This window comes from Enhydra lutris, unplaced genomic scaffold (genome assembly GCF_002288905.1).
Source record: "Enhydra lutris kenyoni isolate GAN:26980312 unplaced genomic scaffold, ASM228890v2 scaffoldscaffold29, whole genome shotgun sequence".
Classification (NCBI taxonomy): domain Eukaryota; kingdom Metazoa; phylum Chordata; class Mammalia; order Carnivora; family Mustelidae; genus Enhydra; species Enhydra lutris.
The window spans coordinates 3,753,998-3,775,797 of NW_019154113.1; the positions used below are offsets into that span (position 1 = coordinate 3,753,998).

A 21,800-nucleotide genomic window follows, 5' to 3' on the forward strand; every position below is an offset into this window, starting at 1 on the left:
CCTTGTAAAGCTGTCTGTAAGAGCCCCTTAGAAATATCAGGATATTCTGTTTAATGAAGACAGTAGCCATTAAGGGCACACCATCTACTACTGGTTGGTTGTCAATGAGCAAACTGGATTCAGATTGGCCTCTGGAAGTCCAAAACGTATATAAGTAGCCAGATTCCTTTGTTCTGCACAAAAGTCTCAAAATTCTGATTCCCCTCACTTTGGAAAATTAATGAGGTGGATAATTCTGGTAGATTCCTGTACCCTAGAACAATGTATATCCTCAGGGAGCGTTGGGAGTGAGCCACAGCACGCTCCTATGTCCAGTTCCCTGACACCCAAGCCAGCGAGGAAGCCAGATGCTCCGTAAACTGGGACTTGTGAGGGCAGGTCCTCCATTCCTGCCAAGAACACATGACCTGAATCTAGTCATGAGAAACACTGAATGGCTCCAGTTGAGGATTCTTTAAAACTGTCAAGGACAAAACATGACACCTAAAACCAACGCATGTTCCTGGATGGAATCCTGTACCAAAAAGGAAAGAGAGACACCACTGGGAAAGTAGTGAAGTTGGGATGGGAACTATAGATTGGACTGAATCATCGTGTCAGTGTTGATTTCCTGATTTGGTTACATGGTGGATAAGTAGAGAATGACCTTGCCTTGGGAAACTTACCGCTTCAAAATTTAGGGGTTGTGGGACATCATCCCTACAGTTTTCTCTCAAAAGGTTCAACAAAAAACTGATGATAATGGGTATATACACCTCTACCTCCACCATCTCCACCTTCATCACCACCTCTACCTCCATCGCCAAATACCACCACCGCCATCTCCACTCCCACCTCCAATATCTCTAATGGCACCACGATATCTACTTTGGCTATTCCAAAAATGTCCCCCGTATTTCTTGGTATTCAGGCATCTTTCCCATAAGAAAAGCCAACAGAGTGAGTATGTCACTTTACCTGACTCTGTATCAAATGAGTTACATCATTTTATATCTCCTCTTACTTCTTAATACCCACTATTTTTTTAAAGATTTTATTTATTTATTTGACAGACAGAGATCACAAGTAGGCAGAGAGGCAGGCAGAGAGAGAGGAGGAAGCAGGCTCCCCGCTGAGCAGAGAGCCCCATGTGGGGCTCGATCCCAGGACCCTGAGATCATGACCTGAGCCGAAGGCAGAGGCTTTAACCCACTGAGCCACCCAGGCGCCCCAATACCCACTATTTTAACACTTAATGGTCTCCAAGCTTTTCTCTACTGAGCTGCCGTGCCACAGTCAGCCCAGGAAACAATCGGTCAACCAATAATAAACCAACAAATACTGAACGAGCGTAAAATCTGTCATGCTAGGGCACCTGGGTGGCTCAGTTGGTTAAGCAACTGCCTTCGGCTCAGGTCATGATCCTGGAGTCCCAGGATCAAGTCCCACATCAGGCCCTCTGCTCATCAGGGAGCTGGCTTCTCCCTCTGCCCCTCGCCCCTTTCATGCTCTCTCTCTCAAATAAATAAAATCTTAAAAAAAAAAAAATCTGTCATGCTACTGTTCAGAGGAATATAAAAGACATGTTCCCTATCTCTGAGGAACTGAAGCCTGTGATACAATCAGGAACAAAGCATGCAGTAAGTGTTGAGGGCACAGTGAGGAGATCTGCTGGCAATCTGGGGGCCAACACCTACAAATGACACAGAGATTTGTAAAAGTGAACAGAAAGATGCCCATGTCACTAGAGCTCAGGATGGAAAGAACAGCTGTGCACCCAGAGCAAAGGCCCCCAATGCTCACTACTATTTCTTCTAGGTTCTCATTCCCATGGTGAGGAGGACAGTGGTGATCGAGTGGGAGTGAGAACCTAGAAGAAATAGTAGTGAGCATTGGGGGCCTTTGCTCTGGGTGCACAGCTGTTCTTTCCATCCTGAGCTCTAGTGAGAAAGGGGAGAAGTGTTTGGCCTCCTCCCAACAAAATGGGAGGCAGTTTAACTTGGTGTTCAGTGTCCCTTCACACGTTCACCTTCCACCATTTTCTCACCTTGGGGTGCCCAGCTCCTTATTCACCAGTCAGGCACCCCATCATGCCAAGAAGAGAGCAAAGTTGTTAAGTCTTCAAAGTCAAATAGATATTTAGTTTTAAAACAGGGCTCTAGAATCTCTCAGGGGTCCCACAGATCTCACGGAGAAGGTCTTGAAGGGTAGAGGAAGAAGGAGAAAACTTCTATCACTGATATCTCCATAGGTTACCAGTATTTTCTATGCGCGTACATGGAGACTCCTCTTTATCAGGAGAAAAAAGGAGCTTTTCAAATGAGAAAAATCTCTGATCATTAAAAAAAATAAAACATAGAACTACATTATACTCAGGCAGCAGTGAAACGTGACTTATCAGCCCAGAAATGTACACAAATGTAATACTCCAAATAATGTCTTATTATCACAGATTTTTCCTCTAATGGCAAAAAAAATCCGCTGAAGATTTTGAAATGCATCATTTTGCCTAATGGTTCTTGGTGACGAGTGAAACTGTCTCTCATCCAAGGCTAAGGGAACACAGCCATAAACTATTAATTGGTTCATTGTTTCTCTTTATTGTGCATAAAACTTTTTGTAGTATTTTTCTGTTGGCAGAAAGAAAAAATTAGCAATCCAGATTTACACCCACGAAGGAGGAAACAAATTGCGTAAGTCTATATTCAGGATAGCCTCCCCCACTGAATGAATCCTACTCAACTGGCTCCATTTTCCTGTTTTAGGAAGGATGTATAATCAAGAGAAGCTGTAAAATTTCAAGCAATCTGTTGAATTTTTAAATTATCACTAAAAATGTTTTGACTATACACTTAGAATCTGAGAGGGAGGAAGAGACAAGAGTCGATGCCACCTAATCACTCCCAACAGGCAACGACATAGAATGATATGCAACAGCTTAGCATATAAACACCATTAACTGAGTCAGTCCAAAGACAAATGGTCACTTTTCTTCTCCATATCCATTATCAACATATCACTCCATTACCTTGAGGGAAACAAAAGGACTTGTCACTTGGTTTTATAGCATTGTACCCATGAAAACATGTTGAAGAAAGGCTTAGGTTATCCAGGCAAAACGTGTTCACTACAGACTTGTCCAGTCCAGGCCTTGCCTAAGAAAATTGTGCCACAGATCTCTGGGATCTCTGGTCTCATGGACTCGTGAGACTGGATGGATTCCAGTCTCCTCCAGTGAACTAGGAAGTCAGTCATTTATGCTGTAGGGTTTACAAAATGAACTAGAATGCCCATCCCATTTAATCCCCACAGAGAGAGCTGAAACAATCACCTCTCCCTAGGAGTGAAATGGCATCAATCTGACGCCCGGGACCAAAGCCAACCATCTCAGCTGGAACCTGAGGTTTCTCAGCCAGAAATTGGGACCTTGAATGCATAGCAAGTAGACCTCTTGCTCTGTTTGCTATGTTTTTCCAAAAGCAATAAAAATTGTATTTCTTATTAGGCAAAGTTAAAAGTAAAATGTGAAAATAAAAATATAAATGTTATTCTGCTGGTCATGCAAATTTGATATATGCACATGACTGGAGATAATGAACTAAATTCAAATCTTCCTGCTTTGAGGTTTGCCAGTTACTCTGGCAGTCAAAGGAAGCCATACATCTGATAAAAATTTTTACAGATTTTAAAAATAGTGTGTGACAGAATTTTCAGTTTTTTTGAACGAGAGATACCTATGGTGGCTAAACTATTTCCTAAAAGGGATAAGAAGTATCTATTCCTATATAACCGATCATCATTTACCAAGTAAGTACCCTGTAGACACTGTGGCTAAGGCTTTAAAATCTGGTTTTCCACAATTACATTACAGTCAACTGTGTGACAGAATCAGATCTGAATCCCTTTCTCTTCCTGTGAGAGTCTTTTCTAATCTACTTTTTGAGAGTAGCACTTCCTTCTTTTATTTCTTTTATTTATTTATTTTTAAAGATTTTATTTATTTATTTGACACAGAGAGAGAGAGAGCGCACACACAAGCAGGGGGAACAGCAGGCAGAAGCAGGAGAAGCAGACTCCCTACTGAGCATGGAGCCCAACATGGGGCTCAATCCCATGACCCTCAGATCATGACCTGAGCGGAAGGCAGACACTTAACTGACTGAGCCACCCAGGCACCCCAGCACTTTCTTCTTTTAAAAAGACAATTTAAGGGGCGCCTGGGTGGCTCAGTGGGTTAAAGCCTCTGCCTTCGGCTCAGGTCATGATCTCGGGGTCCTGGGATCGAGCCCAACGTTGTTGGGCTCTCTGCTCAGCAGGGAGCCTGCTTCCTCCTCTCTCTCTCTCTCTGCCTGCTTGTGGTCTCTGTCTGTCAAATAAATAAAATCTTTAAAAAAAAAAAAAGACAATTTAAGAAGTGGAGGGGAAAACATCCTTTTCATCCCCTTGCTAAAGACGTTATATGTCCCTATGTATTTTGAGTATTACAATATTAATTGCCATAGTTTACAGTAGATGGTGGGAGTAGCCAGGCTGTTAGGCTCTTTTTAAAAATTTCTCTATTGTTTGGAAAAGCAGTTTATTGCTTTCCCAAAAATGGAACATGCTCATTGTAAAAATCTGTAAGAATCTAGAAGTCTTCAAAGATTGCTGTCCTACCACGCATGACTACAAAAACCTGAGAAGGAAAAGGAACTCCAATTTCAACAAAAGTCTAACTATTGCAGTACTGCTGACCCTTTGAACAACATAGGTTTGAACTGATGGGTCTACTTATATGCAGATTTTTTAAAATACGGTACTATAAATGTGTTTTCTCTCCCTTACGATTTTCTTAACATTTTTTTTCTCCAGTTTAGCTTATTTTAAGAATAAAGTATAAAATACATATAACATATAGAACATGTGTTAATGGATTATTGGTAAGGCTCCTGGTCATCAGTAGGCTATCAGTAGTTAAGTTTAGGGGGGATTCAGGTTATATGTGGATTTTCAATTGCATGGAGGTTGAACGCCTCTAACCCCTGCTATCTTCAAGGGTGAACTGCAATTACATTTCAATAATATATTCTCATTACTGAAAGACAGTGGACCTTCCATCAACCTCAACTTTATCTCTCCCGCTTAACCTCAGTGTCAAATGCCTTCGCTCCAGGGATGCTAAGACATTTCACTTTTGAAATAAGGTCAACTAGGAAAGATGATCAAAAAGAAAGAAACTAGTTCTGCAGATGTTAACTGCACCTGGGTAGTGTTATTTTTTTCCTCACTTGAACCACACACTCACTTGAGCCAGATCAACTCTCGCATGGCACAAGGAAGAAAATGAATTATCAACAGTTTTAAGACATATTTGTCATGATAAAAAGACAGATCTATTTGCCAACTTTTCCTCATAGGTGAAATAATCTATTTCTATTTCTGGGAAACTGAAAGCAATAGTACATGAAGTAAAGCTTTTTTTCCTGTCATATTCTACAGATATTTTATCTTCCCCAACCACAGAGACCGTGATTAAGCAAGCAAACATGCTCTGTGACATGCCAAACTTATTTGTTATTGGACTACCTTCCATAATGACAACGTTTAGTACCATAAAAAGGACCTGATAAAATTCCAATTTCCATTTTTATATTCCAAAAAGTAATTCAAATCTACTTCTCAATTCAGTGTTTCACTACTGCAAAGCAATCCTCCTTATTTTACACCATGCTTATGTTTCCTTTAGTCATTTTAATTGCTAGTTTTACTTAGCAAAAATTTACTGTTTTTTCTCAGTTATTGCTTAAATGTCTTCTGATAGGTCACATTTCACCTTCTGCTGTCTTACGACATAAAATGGCCAAGCACACTTTTAGGCAAAACTGACTATAATTATTTTAATAAGAATAAATTAAAAGATAGAGTATCCACATTTACTGAACTTCTGTTTTCATCAACTATAGATAAAAGGTGCAGAAGTCATATCCTCAAAGAAGAAAGGCTCTGTTACCACTGTTCGAAACAGGTATAGTCAATGGTACTTTTATAATTCAGAAGTTTTCAGAGCTCGAAGGGAAGAAGTAAACACATCTGGTCTCTTCAACATCCTAAATATCCATTAATTTGCCACTGACCCCTACAATACATAAATTTGAATAAAATCTTACTGCAAAGAAAATTCTACTATATCCTTAATAGTACTATAGTATCTCTTATGAACTAGGCAATATAATTAATAGCAAAGGACAGTGCGGACTGAAAGTGCCAGTGTTCCTGCTCCTCTAAAAACATTCATGAATGTATCACACACCCACATGAAAAAACATCAATTGGTCCAGAAAAAAATAAAAAGGACATGGCCACTAATGTTAATCACTTAGAATGGAAAGAAAGCACCAACATTAACTGAATCAGGATCTGTCCTAAGAATAGCTAAGTAACACTATTTTCTGGTCCTGCCAGGAAGGTGAGTATCTGGGGTTAATCAAACACTGAGATCCCTACTTACATTAACATTCAGATTTGTAATTTCTAAGAAGTTTACATTAATACTTCGCTGAACTTATTTTAATTTTTGTTGCAGATCAGGAAGCATTTCTTTATCTTGGTCTTTGAATCAGAATCATTAATTCTAAATGTTTCATATGGATATCAGTTAACAAAGCATTCTGGTTAGTAACCTGTTGGATAAGCCAATTTTTACAGCAAAAAGATGCTCATGACAAAATAAGACTATTGTGCTTTTATAAAAATCAAAATAATGACATCAAAATTTTCATATTCTTTGAAAATAAGAACTACTACACAGTGCACTTACAGTGAGTTCACAGAAATCGATGCTATCAAGGCTTTTGCTTCTGTGCAGTCTCCCTTTTATTCGTCTTAAAGAAGGTTTTCCTTGGCTGATGCTAGAAGTAGCACCATTCGGATTTTCAGAGGATGGCGTTACCCTGCAAGAAGTGGAAAACACTTAAAAGACGGATTTGCAGGTAGATACGTTTCTCAAGCATGAGATAAGTATTTACTTGAGGATAGCTCTGGAAACATCATGCTCCTTTTTCAGCCAAGAAGCAAAGAACCACAGTGGATCTAGCTCTGAGGAGATACGCTTTCTAAGTATTTCTTAGTAACTTGCTGGTTTAGAAATTTCTCTTGACAGGGTCAAACATTTCTACATTAAGATTCACTAGAAGTCAACTCTGACCATCAAAGAAGCAATTAAGGCCAGACTGAAGTTTCCTAGGTAACTGGGAGGCATCTGCTCCCCTCTGGGTAGTTCTTTCTCAAGCGCTCAGCCCAGGGCCCGGCACACTTGGTGCAAGTCAGCTATCATTGTGTACAAGCATAAATACCGTTCAGCATACTTTTTAAAGCATGAACATAACTTTTAAAGCTTTAAACATAACAGTCAACACTTAATTCAGCATGGTTACAGAACCAAGAAAACACAGATAAGAAGTGGTAAATAATCAAAGCTATCTACATATATGCACACTGGGACACATGCTCATACACATCAACACACACTCAAGACCATTATGTGTTCAATCATTTCGGTGCCACTGCTGCTGACAGACTTAGAAGGTGCCCCCAGGAACCTGGGAGGAAACTGCTTAGTGGATTATCGTCTTAGAGATGACAGAGACTTAAGTAGTGAGACTGATTTGTTAAGGGTGGCTTATGAAAATCGGTTTCCTTATTTTATGATCAATTTCCTGCTTGTGTGTGTTCCATGTTGGTATACTTTTCAAATATCCTGACCTTAATATTTTATGTTAAAAATGTTGTGATCTGAAAGGCATAGGTCTCTCATGGGGCGCCTGGGTGGCTCAGTCAGTTAGGCATCTGACTCTTCATTTGGGCTCAGGTCATGATCTCAAGGTCATGAGATTGAGCCCTGCAACGGGTTCAAGGCTGAGCATGGAGCCTGCTGAAGACTCTCTTTCTCCCCCTCTCCCTCAGCCCCTCCCCCTCTGCGTGTGCTCTCTCTCTCTTAAAAAAAAAAAAAAAAAGGTCTCTCATTGCTTGAAAAGGACATACTGGATAGACTGATAGCAAAGTAAATTTGATTTATATAATAATAAGATGGGAATGAATATCATGAAATAGACTAGGTATGGCTGCAGTTTAGAATAAAAGTACTATGCCCCTATAGTCAGAAGATTTAAAGAGTATGAAAAGATGCAAAAATGAAAAGTAAAGCCTCCCTGTCCTCCCTCATCACAAATCCCCATCCCTTTACCCAAAGATAATCACCACTAATGGTTCTTTGTACAACCTCCCAAACAAATGCTCATGCTTATCTATGTATGTGTTAATCTCCTTTTGAAACTTTTTAGCAAACTGACCAAACTGTTCACATTACCCTACATCTCATTTTTTCACATAATAATATATCTTGAAGCTCTTCCCATAATAACCCAGATCCATTTCATTCTATTTTTTAAAAGATTTTCTTTTTCAGTAATCTCTATATCCAAAGTGGAGCTTGAACTCATGTGTTTCATTCTTTTTAATGGCTAAAGAGCATTCCATTGTACAGGCATACCACAATTTATTCAACCACTCCCCTACCAATGGGCATTTAGTTTTCAAATGTTTGCTATCAAACTGTAAAGCAATGAACATGTATGACATCTCTGGGTATAAACACAGTATTTACTTAAGAAAGAGCACTAGAAGGAAAATGCAGAGTCAGAGGTTTCTGGGTGTTGCAAGTACTACTTTTCAAAAAGGCTTTCCCAATTAATGCTTCTATCAACAGTACAGAAAAATGTTCATGTGGAGGTGGGCGTGTCCTTAAATGGAAAGGTGACTATATCCTTTTATTTTCTTTTATAACTTAACTTCTCTGTGTCCTTCATTACATTTGTCTTGCTAAAGGGCTAATTTCTCTTAAAAGAGGCGATTGACAAGAGTTTCCCACCACGAACATGGATTTGACAATGGATCTTTATATATTAGTTTTTTTCTTTACATATTTCAAATTTGTTGTATTAGATGTCTTAATGTTTGCAACGCGTATCTTTTCTTTTATTCTTTATTATAATGTTCAGTTAGCCAACATATAGTACATCATTGGTTTTTCATGTAGTGTTCAACGATTCTTATGTGTAACGCCCAGTGCTCTTATCTTTTTAGGGACTTAAACTTTTATCACATTTAAAGTCCCTATTCCAATTAAAGACTTGACTTTAAATGCGATTCTGTCTAATAATTTCCCCAACTACATTTTCATATTATCCTTTTCTTGGTTTATGTTTTTCTGTGCTTGTATTTTCAACCTTTCCAGGTCCCTGTCTCCACCCTCCCCCCAGCCTCCTTCTTTTAGCTGTACCTTTAACTCTAGTTGATTCTTCACCAGCATGCGACTGGATGCTTTTCTTTCATACTCAGTTTGAGAATCCCTATCATTTGAGAGAAACCTAACCCATTCAAATTTGTTGCGTTTACTGATATGTTTAGATTTTTTCCTCTGCCATGTTTTATAGTTTGTGTTTTTCAAATTTAAATGCTTTCTTCTTTTTCTTTTCCTACCTTTTTAGTATGACTGAGTTTTCTTTCTCTCTACCCTCCCTTGGACTTTCTCCTCTCCAATTAGTAGTTCAAAGTTATACATCTTATTAGGGCAACTCTAACTCTAGTTAACCATACGTATACACGTGTTTATATATTTACATGTACATTTATATATTTATAAATACACACATATATGCATATATATATGTACCTCTACATTTCCACAATACATATATACACACACACTTTTATTTAAACTGAAATACTTCTATCAACATCTAGAGTTCAGTGGTATTCTTATCTCCTGGTACGCAAGCAATGATGTTTAACATGCCTTTGTTTCTCTTCTTTTCCAGCACCAGTGCAACCCTACCAAAAGCTCCACCCTTCCTTGGAAATAGTTTCAAGGTCTCCTAATTTCTCTTCCATACTTTTGTCCCTTTGTTCTTTTGTGATTCTCTAGCTTCCTCCTCCACACTGCTCACTTGCTTCTCAGTTCTGTCAATTCAGCCATTCTCTTTCACTTTAGTGAGCAAAGGTTAAATTTCTAGTGTCTAGTATGGTGTTTTATTCATATGATATTCTCTTGCATCTTTCTGAAAATAACCATCTTAATCCAAGGTTTTTCTATTTTTCTCAGGGATTAGTTCTTTTGTTTGTTGAGTATGGTAATTCTTCTAATACTGGTTTTCTCCAACTGTTTGGTGATTTTTAATGTCTACTTATATTTGTATTAGAGAACATGTTTCTGCACTGTCACATTTACTGTGGACTGCCTTCGGCAACTCTGGCAGAGAGATGGGACATGCTGCTGTGAAGTCACTTGTCTTCTGGGTCAGAGGACTCAGTAGCGATCTCAGGTACAGCCCTGTCCCTCTGGCCCAAGAGCCCACATTCACTGCTTTGGTAAGCGAGAAAGCAACACTGTTGTCCACAGCTTGTCACAAACTGGTAAGGCAAGGCGTCAACCAACCTGGTGCATAAAATCTGAGTAATTCCCCAAGTGTCCTCCGCTTCTTCCATCCCTGGAATGCTGCTGCAAGTTATCAGCCTCTCTCTGTGCAGAAATGTTCTCCTGCACATTTCCTGGAAATGGTTCTTGCAAGGCTTTTCTCTGAGTAGAACTATCTTTATCTAGTAAATATATTTCAGAGATACCGCAAAAATGCTGGTCCACTGATGGCATTTGGTATTGTTTACTCAGACTCAGTATTTTTGTTGTGGTTTTTTTAATTCTCATTTTTGCTATTTCATTGAATTGTTAATAAGTGCACCTTTCAAGTCACTTCCCAGAGTAAAATTCTGACGTCACTTTCACTATTTTCAATACATTAAAAAAGTTTTACATTGCACAGTTTTGCTCTCTTCTCTGCAGAGTAAAAGCTTTCATGAAAATAAGAATTTCATTTAAGAAAAGTGGGCATATGGGAAAGAAAAACAGCTGAAAACAATATACAATTCTTAAATTATGCCTCCTCTCTCACACTTTACTTTGATCGCATTATGTGGCATAATCATATTAGAAGAAATATAAACTTTTGACAAAGACATTTTTCACAAGTTTTTCTCTCATTTAACTTAGAAAGGTTTATTATTTACCCTTTTTCCAAACCTAAAACCTAAAGTCTGTGATAAGAATTTATATACATCAAATTTATAAATGACGGACAACCAAGAAATTTATCAGACTTAACTCAATGTAATGCCAAGTCCAGTTACTAAAACAGGAAAAAAAAATCGATATAAATAGAAGAATGGATCCTCCCCTTCCCCACCAGGATCATAATAAAAACATTACTGAAGAGTAGAGCTGAATTGATACATAGCAGGTGAATATCAGATCTGTATCCCCCCTACCCACAGACTTCTCAGGAGGAAGATGCCTTCTCTAGGCACAGAATCAGGCTCCTACAGAGTAATTTCAGTAACTTTAAAGTTCTGACCAGGTCTTTTGGAAGCTAAGAGGTCAACTGTTAAAAAGCATATGGTTCAAAAAAAAAAAAAAAAAAGCATATGATTCAGTAATGACCCCCTCTTCTTAGGTGGAGAAAAACAAAAGGAATAAACATGGTTCCAGATGATAATGTTCAATGTTATCTCATGTCTAAGTAGAAGGGGTACTGAGATACAGGGGAATTTAAGATGTCACTTCTCTCTTGTTTTACCACTGTTTTTGAGAATTAGTATTTCTCTTGGGGCAGAAATATGTGTATTCAAGTACTTTCCCACTGGACACTCATAAGAATACAGAGGAATATTTACAACTCAGGTAAGACGAGCTATACAGGGATACAAAAAGCCCATCAAAGACAGTTCTTCCAAACATGGAGTATAAGGAGTATTTTTCTTTTCTTTTTTGTTGTTTTTGTTTTGTTTTGTTTTATTTTGAGAGAGAGAGAGAGAGAGAGCGCATGAGCAAGCAGAGGGAGGGGCAGAGGGAATGGGAGAGAGAAAATCTTTTGTTTTTGTTTTTTTTTAAGATTTTATTTATTTATTTAACAGACAGATCACAAGTAGGCAGAGAGGCAGGCAGAGAGAGAGAAGGGGAAGCAGGCTCCCCACTGAGCAGAGAGCCCAATGCGGGGCTCGATCCCAGGACCCCGAGATCATGACCTGAGCCGAAGACAGAGGCTTTAACCCACTGGGCCACCCAGGCGCCCCATGGGAGAGAGAAAATCTTAAGCAGGCTCCGTGCCCAGTGTGGAGCCTGATGTGGGGCTCGATCTCACGACCCTGAGATCATGACCTAAGTCAAACTCAAGACTCAACTGCTTAACTGATTGAGCCACCCAGGCACCCAAGGAGTATTTTTAATCCCAAGGTCCCATGCTCCCTCCACCTGATTGTGTGGTCTGCACTGAATAACTCGGATTCTGGGATTTATTTCTTAAATATTTAGGAGAATGGCCCTTGACAACAGGAAAAATAAAGTTAGTAACTGAGATACAAGCATTTTGGATATCTCCCCTTGAACTCTGAGGAAATCAGTATTTAGCTTACAATGAAGTTTTTCTTTTCCTAATTCTTAATTCCATTTTATCATCCCCAGGGGATGACTGGGGAGAAAATTTCCTCTTCTCTCCACTCCCTTCCTAACTCCCCTAATGGGACCATGTGGGACTTGTGGGCATGGCTGGTGTGCTTAAAAGGCAGAAACCCAGGATCCACCCTCTCATTTTGTTTCTAACTCAGAAGTTTTGGCTCACAAGTATTTCTGACCACGGTTCACTTGGAACAAACAACTCCCAAACTTATCTACCTCACCCATCTCTAATTTCTAGTGGAAAAGATCTCAATAATAACAAAGAATTGGGCAAAAACAATCAAGATGGTAAAAACAAAGCATTTACACAAGAACAAATTACCAAAAAAAAAAGTAACACCTAACAATCTTTCTACAAGATAATAATTTTAAAGTATCAGGAATTGATAGCCATAACCAACTCCAGATTAATACTAATGGGTGATAGCAAAGCATCTTTCCCCCTAACAAGGGGAATTACAAACAAGGGTATAAGAACAGAGGCCTTGAGATACGACTAAGTACAGCAGGGCCACTGACTTCAGAAGGATACTGAATCCTTATGAAGGATGGTTCAGCAAAAGCTAGTAAAATGCTAATTTTTATCTGTAAGTAACAGACTTCAGAAACCTCCAGAGTTTATATAAAAAGGTTTATATAAATGGCCAGCCTTTAGTTGTACTTATAAATAATAACATGTATAATTGCTTATAATTTGCTCTTTAAAGAAACTAAGAAAGGGATGGATGTTAACTAGACTTATTGTACTGATCATTTTGCTATATACATAAATACTGAATTATTATGTTGTACCCCTCAAAGTAATGATGTCACATGCCAATCATACCTCAACAATTAAAAAAAAAAAAAAAAAGAAACCAAGAAAGGACTTGGATATTAGAGCCATACCCATCCCATCAGGGGAACCTCTGGGACCCATGAGGGGGCTATGCACCACCCTTGGAGAAACAACATTCCATAGGGCACTTTCCGGTTGATTTGTACTTGTTTTCAGTTATTCTTCCTTTCTAGACTGTCATGTCCCTGCTCAAATGTGTTTTTAACCCCAACAACTGGTATAAATCCTGATGTGTGACTCTGGGCAAGTCAATGACCTCATTTATAAAACTGGGAAAAATACAGCACCTTCCTCATAGGGGTGCTGCAGGTTACATGGTGGTTGCTTGGAAAGCACTTAACACTGGGCCCATCAGGTAATAAGTTCAATGAATGGCAGCTCCTCTTTTTTCCAGAATCTGATTACTGGACAACTAAACTACTTGAATGAGTGAATTGATGTCACGTGGCCTTCAATAATTACTGAATCAAATAACTGGGAGAAATATATTTAGAGGCATGAAGAAAATGAATGATGCTCCTTCCCCCCCTAAGATCAGTGTACACATTCCTAACAACACTCAATGCAAAAATCAGGACTGACAATGTAAAATTAGGATGAAACAATTATTTGGGCTTCACACCCACTGAAGAGCAAAGAGTTGGCCTCAGCACCTATACTGAATGGTGCCCTTCCTCTCCACTCTCCCTGACCCCAGGAACATGTGAATGTGACCCCCATTTAGAAAAAGGGTCTTTGCAGATATACTGAAGGGTCTTAAGATGAGATCATCCTGGATTATCCAGGTGGACCCCAAATCCAATGACAAATATCCTTAGAAGAAGCAGAGAAGACACAGACACGCAAAGATGGCCATGTGAAGATGCAGAGAGAGAAGGGAGGGATTCAGCCATAAGGAATGCCTACAGCCACCAGGAGCTAGAAGAGGTAAGGAAGCATTCTCCCCAAGAGACTTTAAGGGAGCATGGCTCTGAGGACACCTTGATTTCAGACTTCTGACCTCCAGAACCAAAAAGAATAAATTTCTGTTGTTTTTAAGCTACTGAGTCTGTAGTAATGTTACAGCAGCTCTGGGAAATACAGTGTCCTTCTGCTTCTTTTCATAACCAGCAATTACAGAAGACCCCCCACAGGAAGCAAGCCATACAGACTGACACCTACTGTGGGGAGAGGTTAACAGGCCTGAGTTCCAGGTTCTTAAACACTAATGATTCAGAACCAAATACTGCAAACAGTCCTACTTCCTAAATTTCTTGGAGAAGGAGACAAAGAGAAGAATTACAGGCTCTGCTGATGCAGGTCTGGCTGTTTGTCTGGTTTAGTTTCCACCTAAACCAATACGCCTTAAAGGATCTGCAGAGCCAATCAGAAAGACAGAAAGCTACTCCCTAAAGGAAAGTTAAGGAGCACAAATGGTCAAACTAGACAGAAATGTGGGACCAAAACACTGGATCAGTCCCTCCTACGCTTTACCTCCATTGGCATAAGCTTTGTAGGCATGCAGTCTTTCCATACACTGCAATAATTTAAAGAGAGAGAAACAGAGACAGCACCTTTGTATAAACCCTCATTCATATAGGCCACAACCAATTATGACAGCATGCCCTCACATCCTGTAATTGGCATAAGCTAGGGCATTCCAAGGTCTGACAACCCTTGCTGATGTCTGCTATTGCGTCCCACCCATCACTCTAGAGTCAGAACCCATAGCTACATATCTTCTTGCCATGTGACAGTGTCTTCTGTCTCAATCCTCCATGTCCCGTTGGCTCTGACACTGGCAAAATGGAATGTTATCTAGAAAATTAATTCCAGAAGATATAATAGATGAATCAAGCAGCACAATATTCTTCAACTTAAAAAAAAAAGGACTATATATATCTATGTTTAATGTACCATTCACTCTAGAGTTTCTGTAGCATATGCTCTTCACTTTGCCTCTACAGAAACTAGATTAACGTTTGCAAATTCCCTTAACATTGAGCAGAAATTTTGAAATGCTCATTTAATATTGCGGAAGAGTTAAACAAAAATCTTCCTGCCTTTTCCAGGCTGTCTCTTAGTAAGATGGTTTTTAATCATGGCCTCAGTTTACTGCCTGACTGAAACATGAATCTCTGGAGTATAAAAATTACCTGGAATTTATTTCTTTGTGTCCTCTCTTCACAAACTGTATTGAGGAATGTATTCAGAAACGGCACTCCATCAAAAAAGAATAAACCTCGTGTCCTGACTTGGTGGCTAACCGATACTAATATTCATGCCTAACAGCTCCTCAAGCATTATTCCCACATCTTAGTTTTTAAATTTAATATCAAGAAAATCTCCTTCCCAGTTACGCATTACTAAGAATTCATTTAGTCAGCACATATCTTTTCAGAAACTATTTTGTACCAGATACCAGTTACAGGGGACTTAGTAATGAGCTAAATGGATAAAAAGTCCGGCCCCCATGCAACTTACATTCCAGTTGTGGGGGTTGGGGGAAGGAGGAGAAACGTGTATGACAATTAAGTAAAATATGCAGTGCTTTGTATAAGTGTATCTAAGTAAAATATGCAGTTGCTCAGAAGAAAAGCAGAGTGAGGGGAAAGACTGCTGGAACTGATCTCTTTTTTCCTCCTGTACACCATCAACCTGAAAAGCCTTCTTCAAACGTTACTACTTCTTGCTTCATAATAGTAGCACAATCTTCCTATACTTGCTAAAATCTTCTTCCATGGACATTACTTAATTACTGCCAACTATTCCTAGTCTAGTCTTTGATGTGTTGTCACTTGCTGCTCTTCCAATTAAAATACCTTCTGCAGAATAAATCTTTTTTTCTTAAATGCATTTATTCAAGTGAGGGAAAGTGGGGGAGAGGCAGAGGGGGAGAGAGAAACCCAAGCAGACTCCATACTGAGTGCGGAACCAGAGGTGGGGCTGGATGCCAGGACCCCCAGGTCAGCACCCCACCTGAAAGGAAGAGTTGCAGGCTTAACCCGCTGCACCACCAAGGCACCCCCAAATCTTTTTTTTTTTTTTGAACAAACTGATGGACGAGGGCAGTGAGGAAGACACTAATATTCACTAAGGATCCATTATTCAGTCCGGCATAGTGGCAGGCACTTTGCATTCATTATCTCAGTTGATCTGGGTTATGACCCCATGAGTTAGATAATATCATTCTCACCCTACAGACCAAGAAACAGATACTCCAGTAACTTAAGGTCACACTGTAAGTGGCACAGCTGAAATCTGAACTTCACTGCCCATCCATATATTTCGTTCTCACCTCCAAAATTCCCCATTATTGGCATTCTTTTTTCAAAAAAGAAAACTCTTTCTTGGTTGCTCCATCTTTAGAGTCCTCGGATCACTCATTTTGCCTTAGACAGCAGAAACTACTTTTCTCAAACGCCTAAAAGCAGGCTCACTTCCTTTTCTCTGTAACCTTGAAATTAAATTCAATTAAAATTAAAGTGCGTAAATCTCTACGAACCTCGCCCACCACAAATTTTAAAATTAAAACAGCCACTGAACAGCAAAGAAGTCTGGCATCTTTTTTCCTATAGTCACTATGCCTTTACTGGACTATTTCTTTTGTGGCAGAACCTTACACTTAAGTCTCAAGGCAACTGGAATACCCAGGCAGCCCACACGGGGATTCCATATGCCACATTTAAACGCTAATAAAACGCCATACAACCCGATAGATAATCAACTGTGTAAACCCGATCTGGAAAACTTCCAGACATTTTTCTTTTAAGGGCGATCTTTCCCCGTTACCCCAATAACAGTTTCCAGGTCAGAGGAACTGGAACGCGTGCAGATAAAATGTAGTCCCTGATAATGCCATTAAAACCTCGCAACTTGGTCCCCTCACCGTGGGAGCGGCTCGCCCTTCACTATGTACCCACAGCAGATGGGTTTTGAGAAACAGCAGAAAACGCAGCGCTAATAAATTGCTCTGTGCCCGCAAGGAAGCCTGGCTGGAAATTCCAAGCCAGAACTGGCGGGGAGGCGCCTGGAAGGACAGTCCCGGGCGGGAGACCGGTGCCCCGGTGCCCGTAAGCCGCCGGGTCCCCGCCCCTCCCTCTCGGCGGCGCGCCGCTCTGCGTGTCGCCGGGCACCGCCGAGGGTCGCGGCGGAACACGCCCGCGTGGGCGCGGGACGCGGTGGCGCTCGGCCCCAGGGGCTCCGAAATGGCTGCGGCGCCCCCCGGCTCTGCGCGCCCGTCGGGCCGGGCCGCAGGCGGCCTCACTGCCCGCCCGCCCCGGCCCCGACCCCGCGCCCGCCGCGCCCGCCGCGCCCTCACCACAGCTTCCTCTTGAGCGGCAGGAGGCTGCCGCGGTTGGAGGGCGTGACGCCGATGGCCATCTGCAGCACCGTCAGGTATTTCTGGTACTTCATCTTGTCCCCGCTCCGCTCGCGGGCAGGGCCCCGCCGCCGCCGCCGCCGCCGCAGACACAGCCCCTCCAAGCGCCGCATAGATCAGCTCTCGGCCATCCGCCGCCGCCACAGCTCCCGCCGCTCCCGCCGCCGCGGCCGTGCACGCCCGGCTCCCGCTCCCGCTCCCGCCGCTGCCGCTGCCGCCGCCGCCACCGCCTCCCTCGCCGCCGCCGCCGCCGCGCGTGGCCGGGACTCCCGCTCCCGCCGACGCCGGCGCCGTGCGTGCCCGGCCCTCCCGCCGCCGCCGTGCGTGGCCCGCCGCTCCCGCCGCCGTCCGCAGCGCCCCCTCCGCCCTGCCGGCGCGGCCCCCACGTGCGCCCAGGGCGTCCCGGGCGGCGGGCCTTGCGGGACTCGCTCCCCGGGAGAGGCGGGAGCGGTCGGGCCGCCGCCCCCAGGCCCCGCCCCCGCCCGCCGGGCCAGCGTGCCTCAGTTTCCTCCGCGGCTGCCAGCAGCTCATTTCGACTGCCTAAAGCCCGAGAGAATTCCATGACAAGATTCCAGAAGAGAAAAAAAAAAATGCTTTAATTTATAATTACCGGCTGATGGTTTGTAATAGTCATTTACGTGTTCTAGCCTAAGTCCCTGAAGATTTTATGTTTACATAAAATGCATCTCTACAAAATGCACGTATGTGTATACACGTACACATACCGTATACAATATATATGGTATATATACCATATACATGATGTGTGCTCAGTCTTCGTTTGCACGGTAGTCTGGAACTGTGGGAATGACCGTGAACCATGCAAAACTATCTTAATAATCAATGGGAAAATGTAAGATTGTTCCATGACGTTTAAAAATTTTGTTAAAACATTCCGAACTCTCTTCATTGATGGTTGTAAATGTATAAAGAAATGAAAAAAAAAAGTAAAACTCATTTAATACACAGTAGTTTGGAATACTACAAACATTGAGAATTAAACTGTTTTATATCTTTGTAAGAGAAACTTATCAAAAGTAACTTGAACGGGGCTGGTCTTCTGGTAAAATTTTTTTTTTTTTTAAGATTTTATTTATTTGACAGACAGAGATCACAAGTAGGCAGAGAGGCAGGCAGAGAGAGAGGAGGAAGCAGGCTTCCCGCTAAGCAGAGAGCCCGATGCGGGGCTCGATCCCAGAAGCCTGGGATCATGACCACAGCCGAAGACTGAGGCTTTAACCCACTGAGCCACCCAGGCGACCCTAGAATTGTTATATAGAGCATCTTTTCTGAGCCTTGGTAATGCATCATGTTTGGATCACTTTCAATAGTTTATCCTCTAAGCTTTCATGTTGTGAAATATATCAGAGTTCCTTTAATGTGACATTCTCTGGAACATCCTCATCCTTTTTGTCACAACCACTCTCCTCATCCTAGTTTATATTCAGTTAATTCTTCTGGCTGCAAATCTAGAGTCTCTGAAAAGATGGCAGTGTCAGTATTTTCACGGTTGTCTATTTTTTCTATAACACCATTTACATTCCATGCAAATTTTAATTCACTTCCATCTTTTTCACTTTTTCCTTTGCTGCACTATCATCTTTGTTGGCCAGTTCTCTTTCAGTTACCCATTTTTATCAATGCTCTGTGGGTTTATCCCTGGGAGAAAAGGAGGCAACACAACGGCACACTTTGCTGTCATTACCAAAACTCTAAGTAGATGTGCAGTAACCAATCACTGACAGACTTTGCAAGAACTGCTGTGATTGCTCACTGATTCTGATGCACATGTTATTTACATAGTGATTTGTCCACTAAGGAGCTACCACGGAAGTTTATACTCTATGCATTTTCTCACAGTTAATATGCTATGATAACTGAAATTTGAACCATATTGTTGAGCTCTGGTGTTATTTAAGCCATAGTAGCTAATGTCAGGCACATCTGAACCCGCAAAGCAAAGACTGCCTCTGTGTGTGTATGTGTGTGTATGTGTGTGTGTGTGTATAATATGTATATACGAAGAGTATAGATAACAAGATAACCTGTGCACCCACCAGGCAGAACTATCAAATGATAATGCCCTCCCTCCACAGTACATTCCCCCGTACCTCTATTTAAACACTACACAAGTTAATGAGTATGAGAAGATTAGAACAAATAGAAACAAAACAAACAAAAAATAGAACAAAATAAAAATCTCCTTCTAGTGGGTTCCCAACATGATTTCACATTCACTTCAGTAGTAAAGCTCATTGGAATCTACTTCACTTTTATGTATCCTGAAGACTTAGCTCTTGCCTAAAATGAAGAATTGGCAGATCTTTGACATTTCAAATATATATCCAAACATGGAAGAGGACCTTGGAGCAGAACTTTGGAAAAAGAATCGGGTCTATACTTGTGTATTCATCATTTTTTATGGACTTTTGTACCACCTTCTTATATTGCTTGTAAGATATTTGATGAAAATACTGCACTGTACTCAAGAATTTAGAGAACTGGAAGCTGAGGGGATCAATTCAGGATAATGAAAGACAAAAATAAATCTGGTAGAAGCACTTCCAGAATGGCAGAAAATCTGCTTCTCCATAAAAAGGGAACACTGGCTAAAATTGTCAAAATCAACCTTCTTAGAACTCCAGAAATTAACCAAAGACTTGCAACAATCCACAGAGTGTGGAGTGTATGTACAAGAAAAAGTATTGAATCTTGGTTAGAGCAGTGAGCTTTAGAGTATTTGACTTGCTTAATTCACATCTCCTCTCCAGCTCTGTGGTAGCCTGGTAAACCAACAGCCTTATAATTACTGGTTTTGAAAACCAGTATGCTAGCAGCCACTGGAGGTGGCAGAGTGGGTTCAGAGCTCCCCAAAATCCCTATCCCCCGAGAACTATCATTATTTGACTTGAAAAGCTCCATCCATAGGGCTTGTCTTTGTTTGACCTGGCTTAGAACCTAGGAATTCCTAGGGCATTTGTCAGAAACAATCAGTAGCAATTGTTTAATATCACAGCTGCCTGGGGCGCCTGGGTTGCTCAGTGGGTTGAAGCCTCTGCCTTCGGGTCATGATCCCAGCGTCCTGGGATCAAGCCCCACGTCGGGCTCTCTGCTCTGCAGAGAGCCTGCTTCCTCCTCTCTCTGCCTGCCTCCCTGCCTGCTTGTGATCTCTCTCTCTGTCAAATAAATGAATAAAATCTTAAAAAAAAAATCACAGCTGCCTGAGATAGTGAAACTAGATGGGGCTAACAAGAGGCCAACCAAAAAAACTTAAAGGACAGATGGGGAATGAGAGTCCATAGGAGAAAGGCCTGTGCACATATTCACCAAGTGCCTGATAAGGCCCTAATCTCTCACAACTGGCTGCATTAAGGTTCAGTAGCAAGCAGAAAATGAAAGCTAAGGGAGAGTTGTAAACTCTTCTTGACACGGCCTCTCAGCAAAGGCTGGGACACATATTGGTTCAAAAACATTTAGGGAAATTCCTGTCCAATAATTGGCTGACACTAAGCACCTGAGAAGAAATTTTGGTAGCCAAACATGACAAAGAATTCAGACTTTACAGCAGTCACTGAACAAAAAATAACAACAACAAACCCCACCAATAAACCTTGGATTGGGAAAGGAAGGATATAATTTCTAGAATTGCCATATTCTTTTATTCAAAATGTCGAGATTCCCACAGAAAATTATAGGACTCGGAAAGCAGCAGAATATAGCCAATATAGGGAAGAAAACAGTTAGTAGAAATGGTCTTTGAGAAAACCCAGGCATTGGATTGATTGGACAAAGACTTTAAATCCTCTATTATAAATATGTTCACTAAAGGAAATCATGTCTAAAGAATTAAAAGGAAGTCTGAGGGACATCTGGGTGGCTCAGTCTGTTAAGCGTCTGCCTTCAGCTCAGGTCATGATCCTGAGGTCCTGAGATCAAGTTCCACATGGTACTCCTTGCTCAGCGAGGAGTTTCTCCTCTGCCTGTTCTTTCTGCTGCTCCCCCTGCTTGTGTGTGCTCTCTCTCTCTCTGACAAGTAAATAAAATCTTTAAAAAATAAAGGGAAGTCTGAGAACTTCCCAAGT

At 41.2% G+C, this 21,800-nt stretch overlaps 1 protein-coding gene across 2 annotated transcripts in view; it reads right to left on the reverse strand.

The window, feature by feature from the left end:
- Window positions 1-17,831, reverse strand: part of LOC111152592 (tight junction protein 1) — a 250,919-nt gene extending 233,088 nt beyond the window's left edge. For both annotated transcript variants that reach the window (XM_022511098.1, XM_022511099.1), the window contains exons 1-2: window positions 17,659-17,831; window positions 6,776-6,908 (exon numbers count right to left, since the gene is read on the reverse strand). In XM_022511098.1, coding sequence (XP_022366806.1) covers window positions 6,776-6,908; window positions 17,659-17,831 — 306 coding nt within the window. The remainder of the gene's footprint in view (window positions 1-6,775; window positions 6,909-17,658) is intronic.
- Window positions 17,832-21,800: the final 3,969 nt, after the last annotated feature.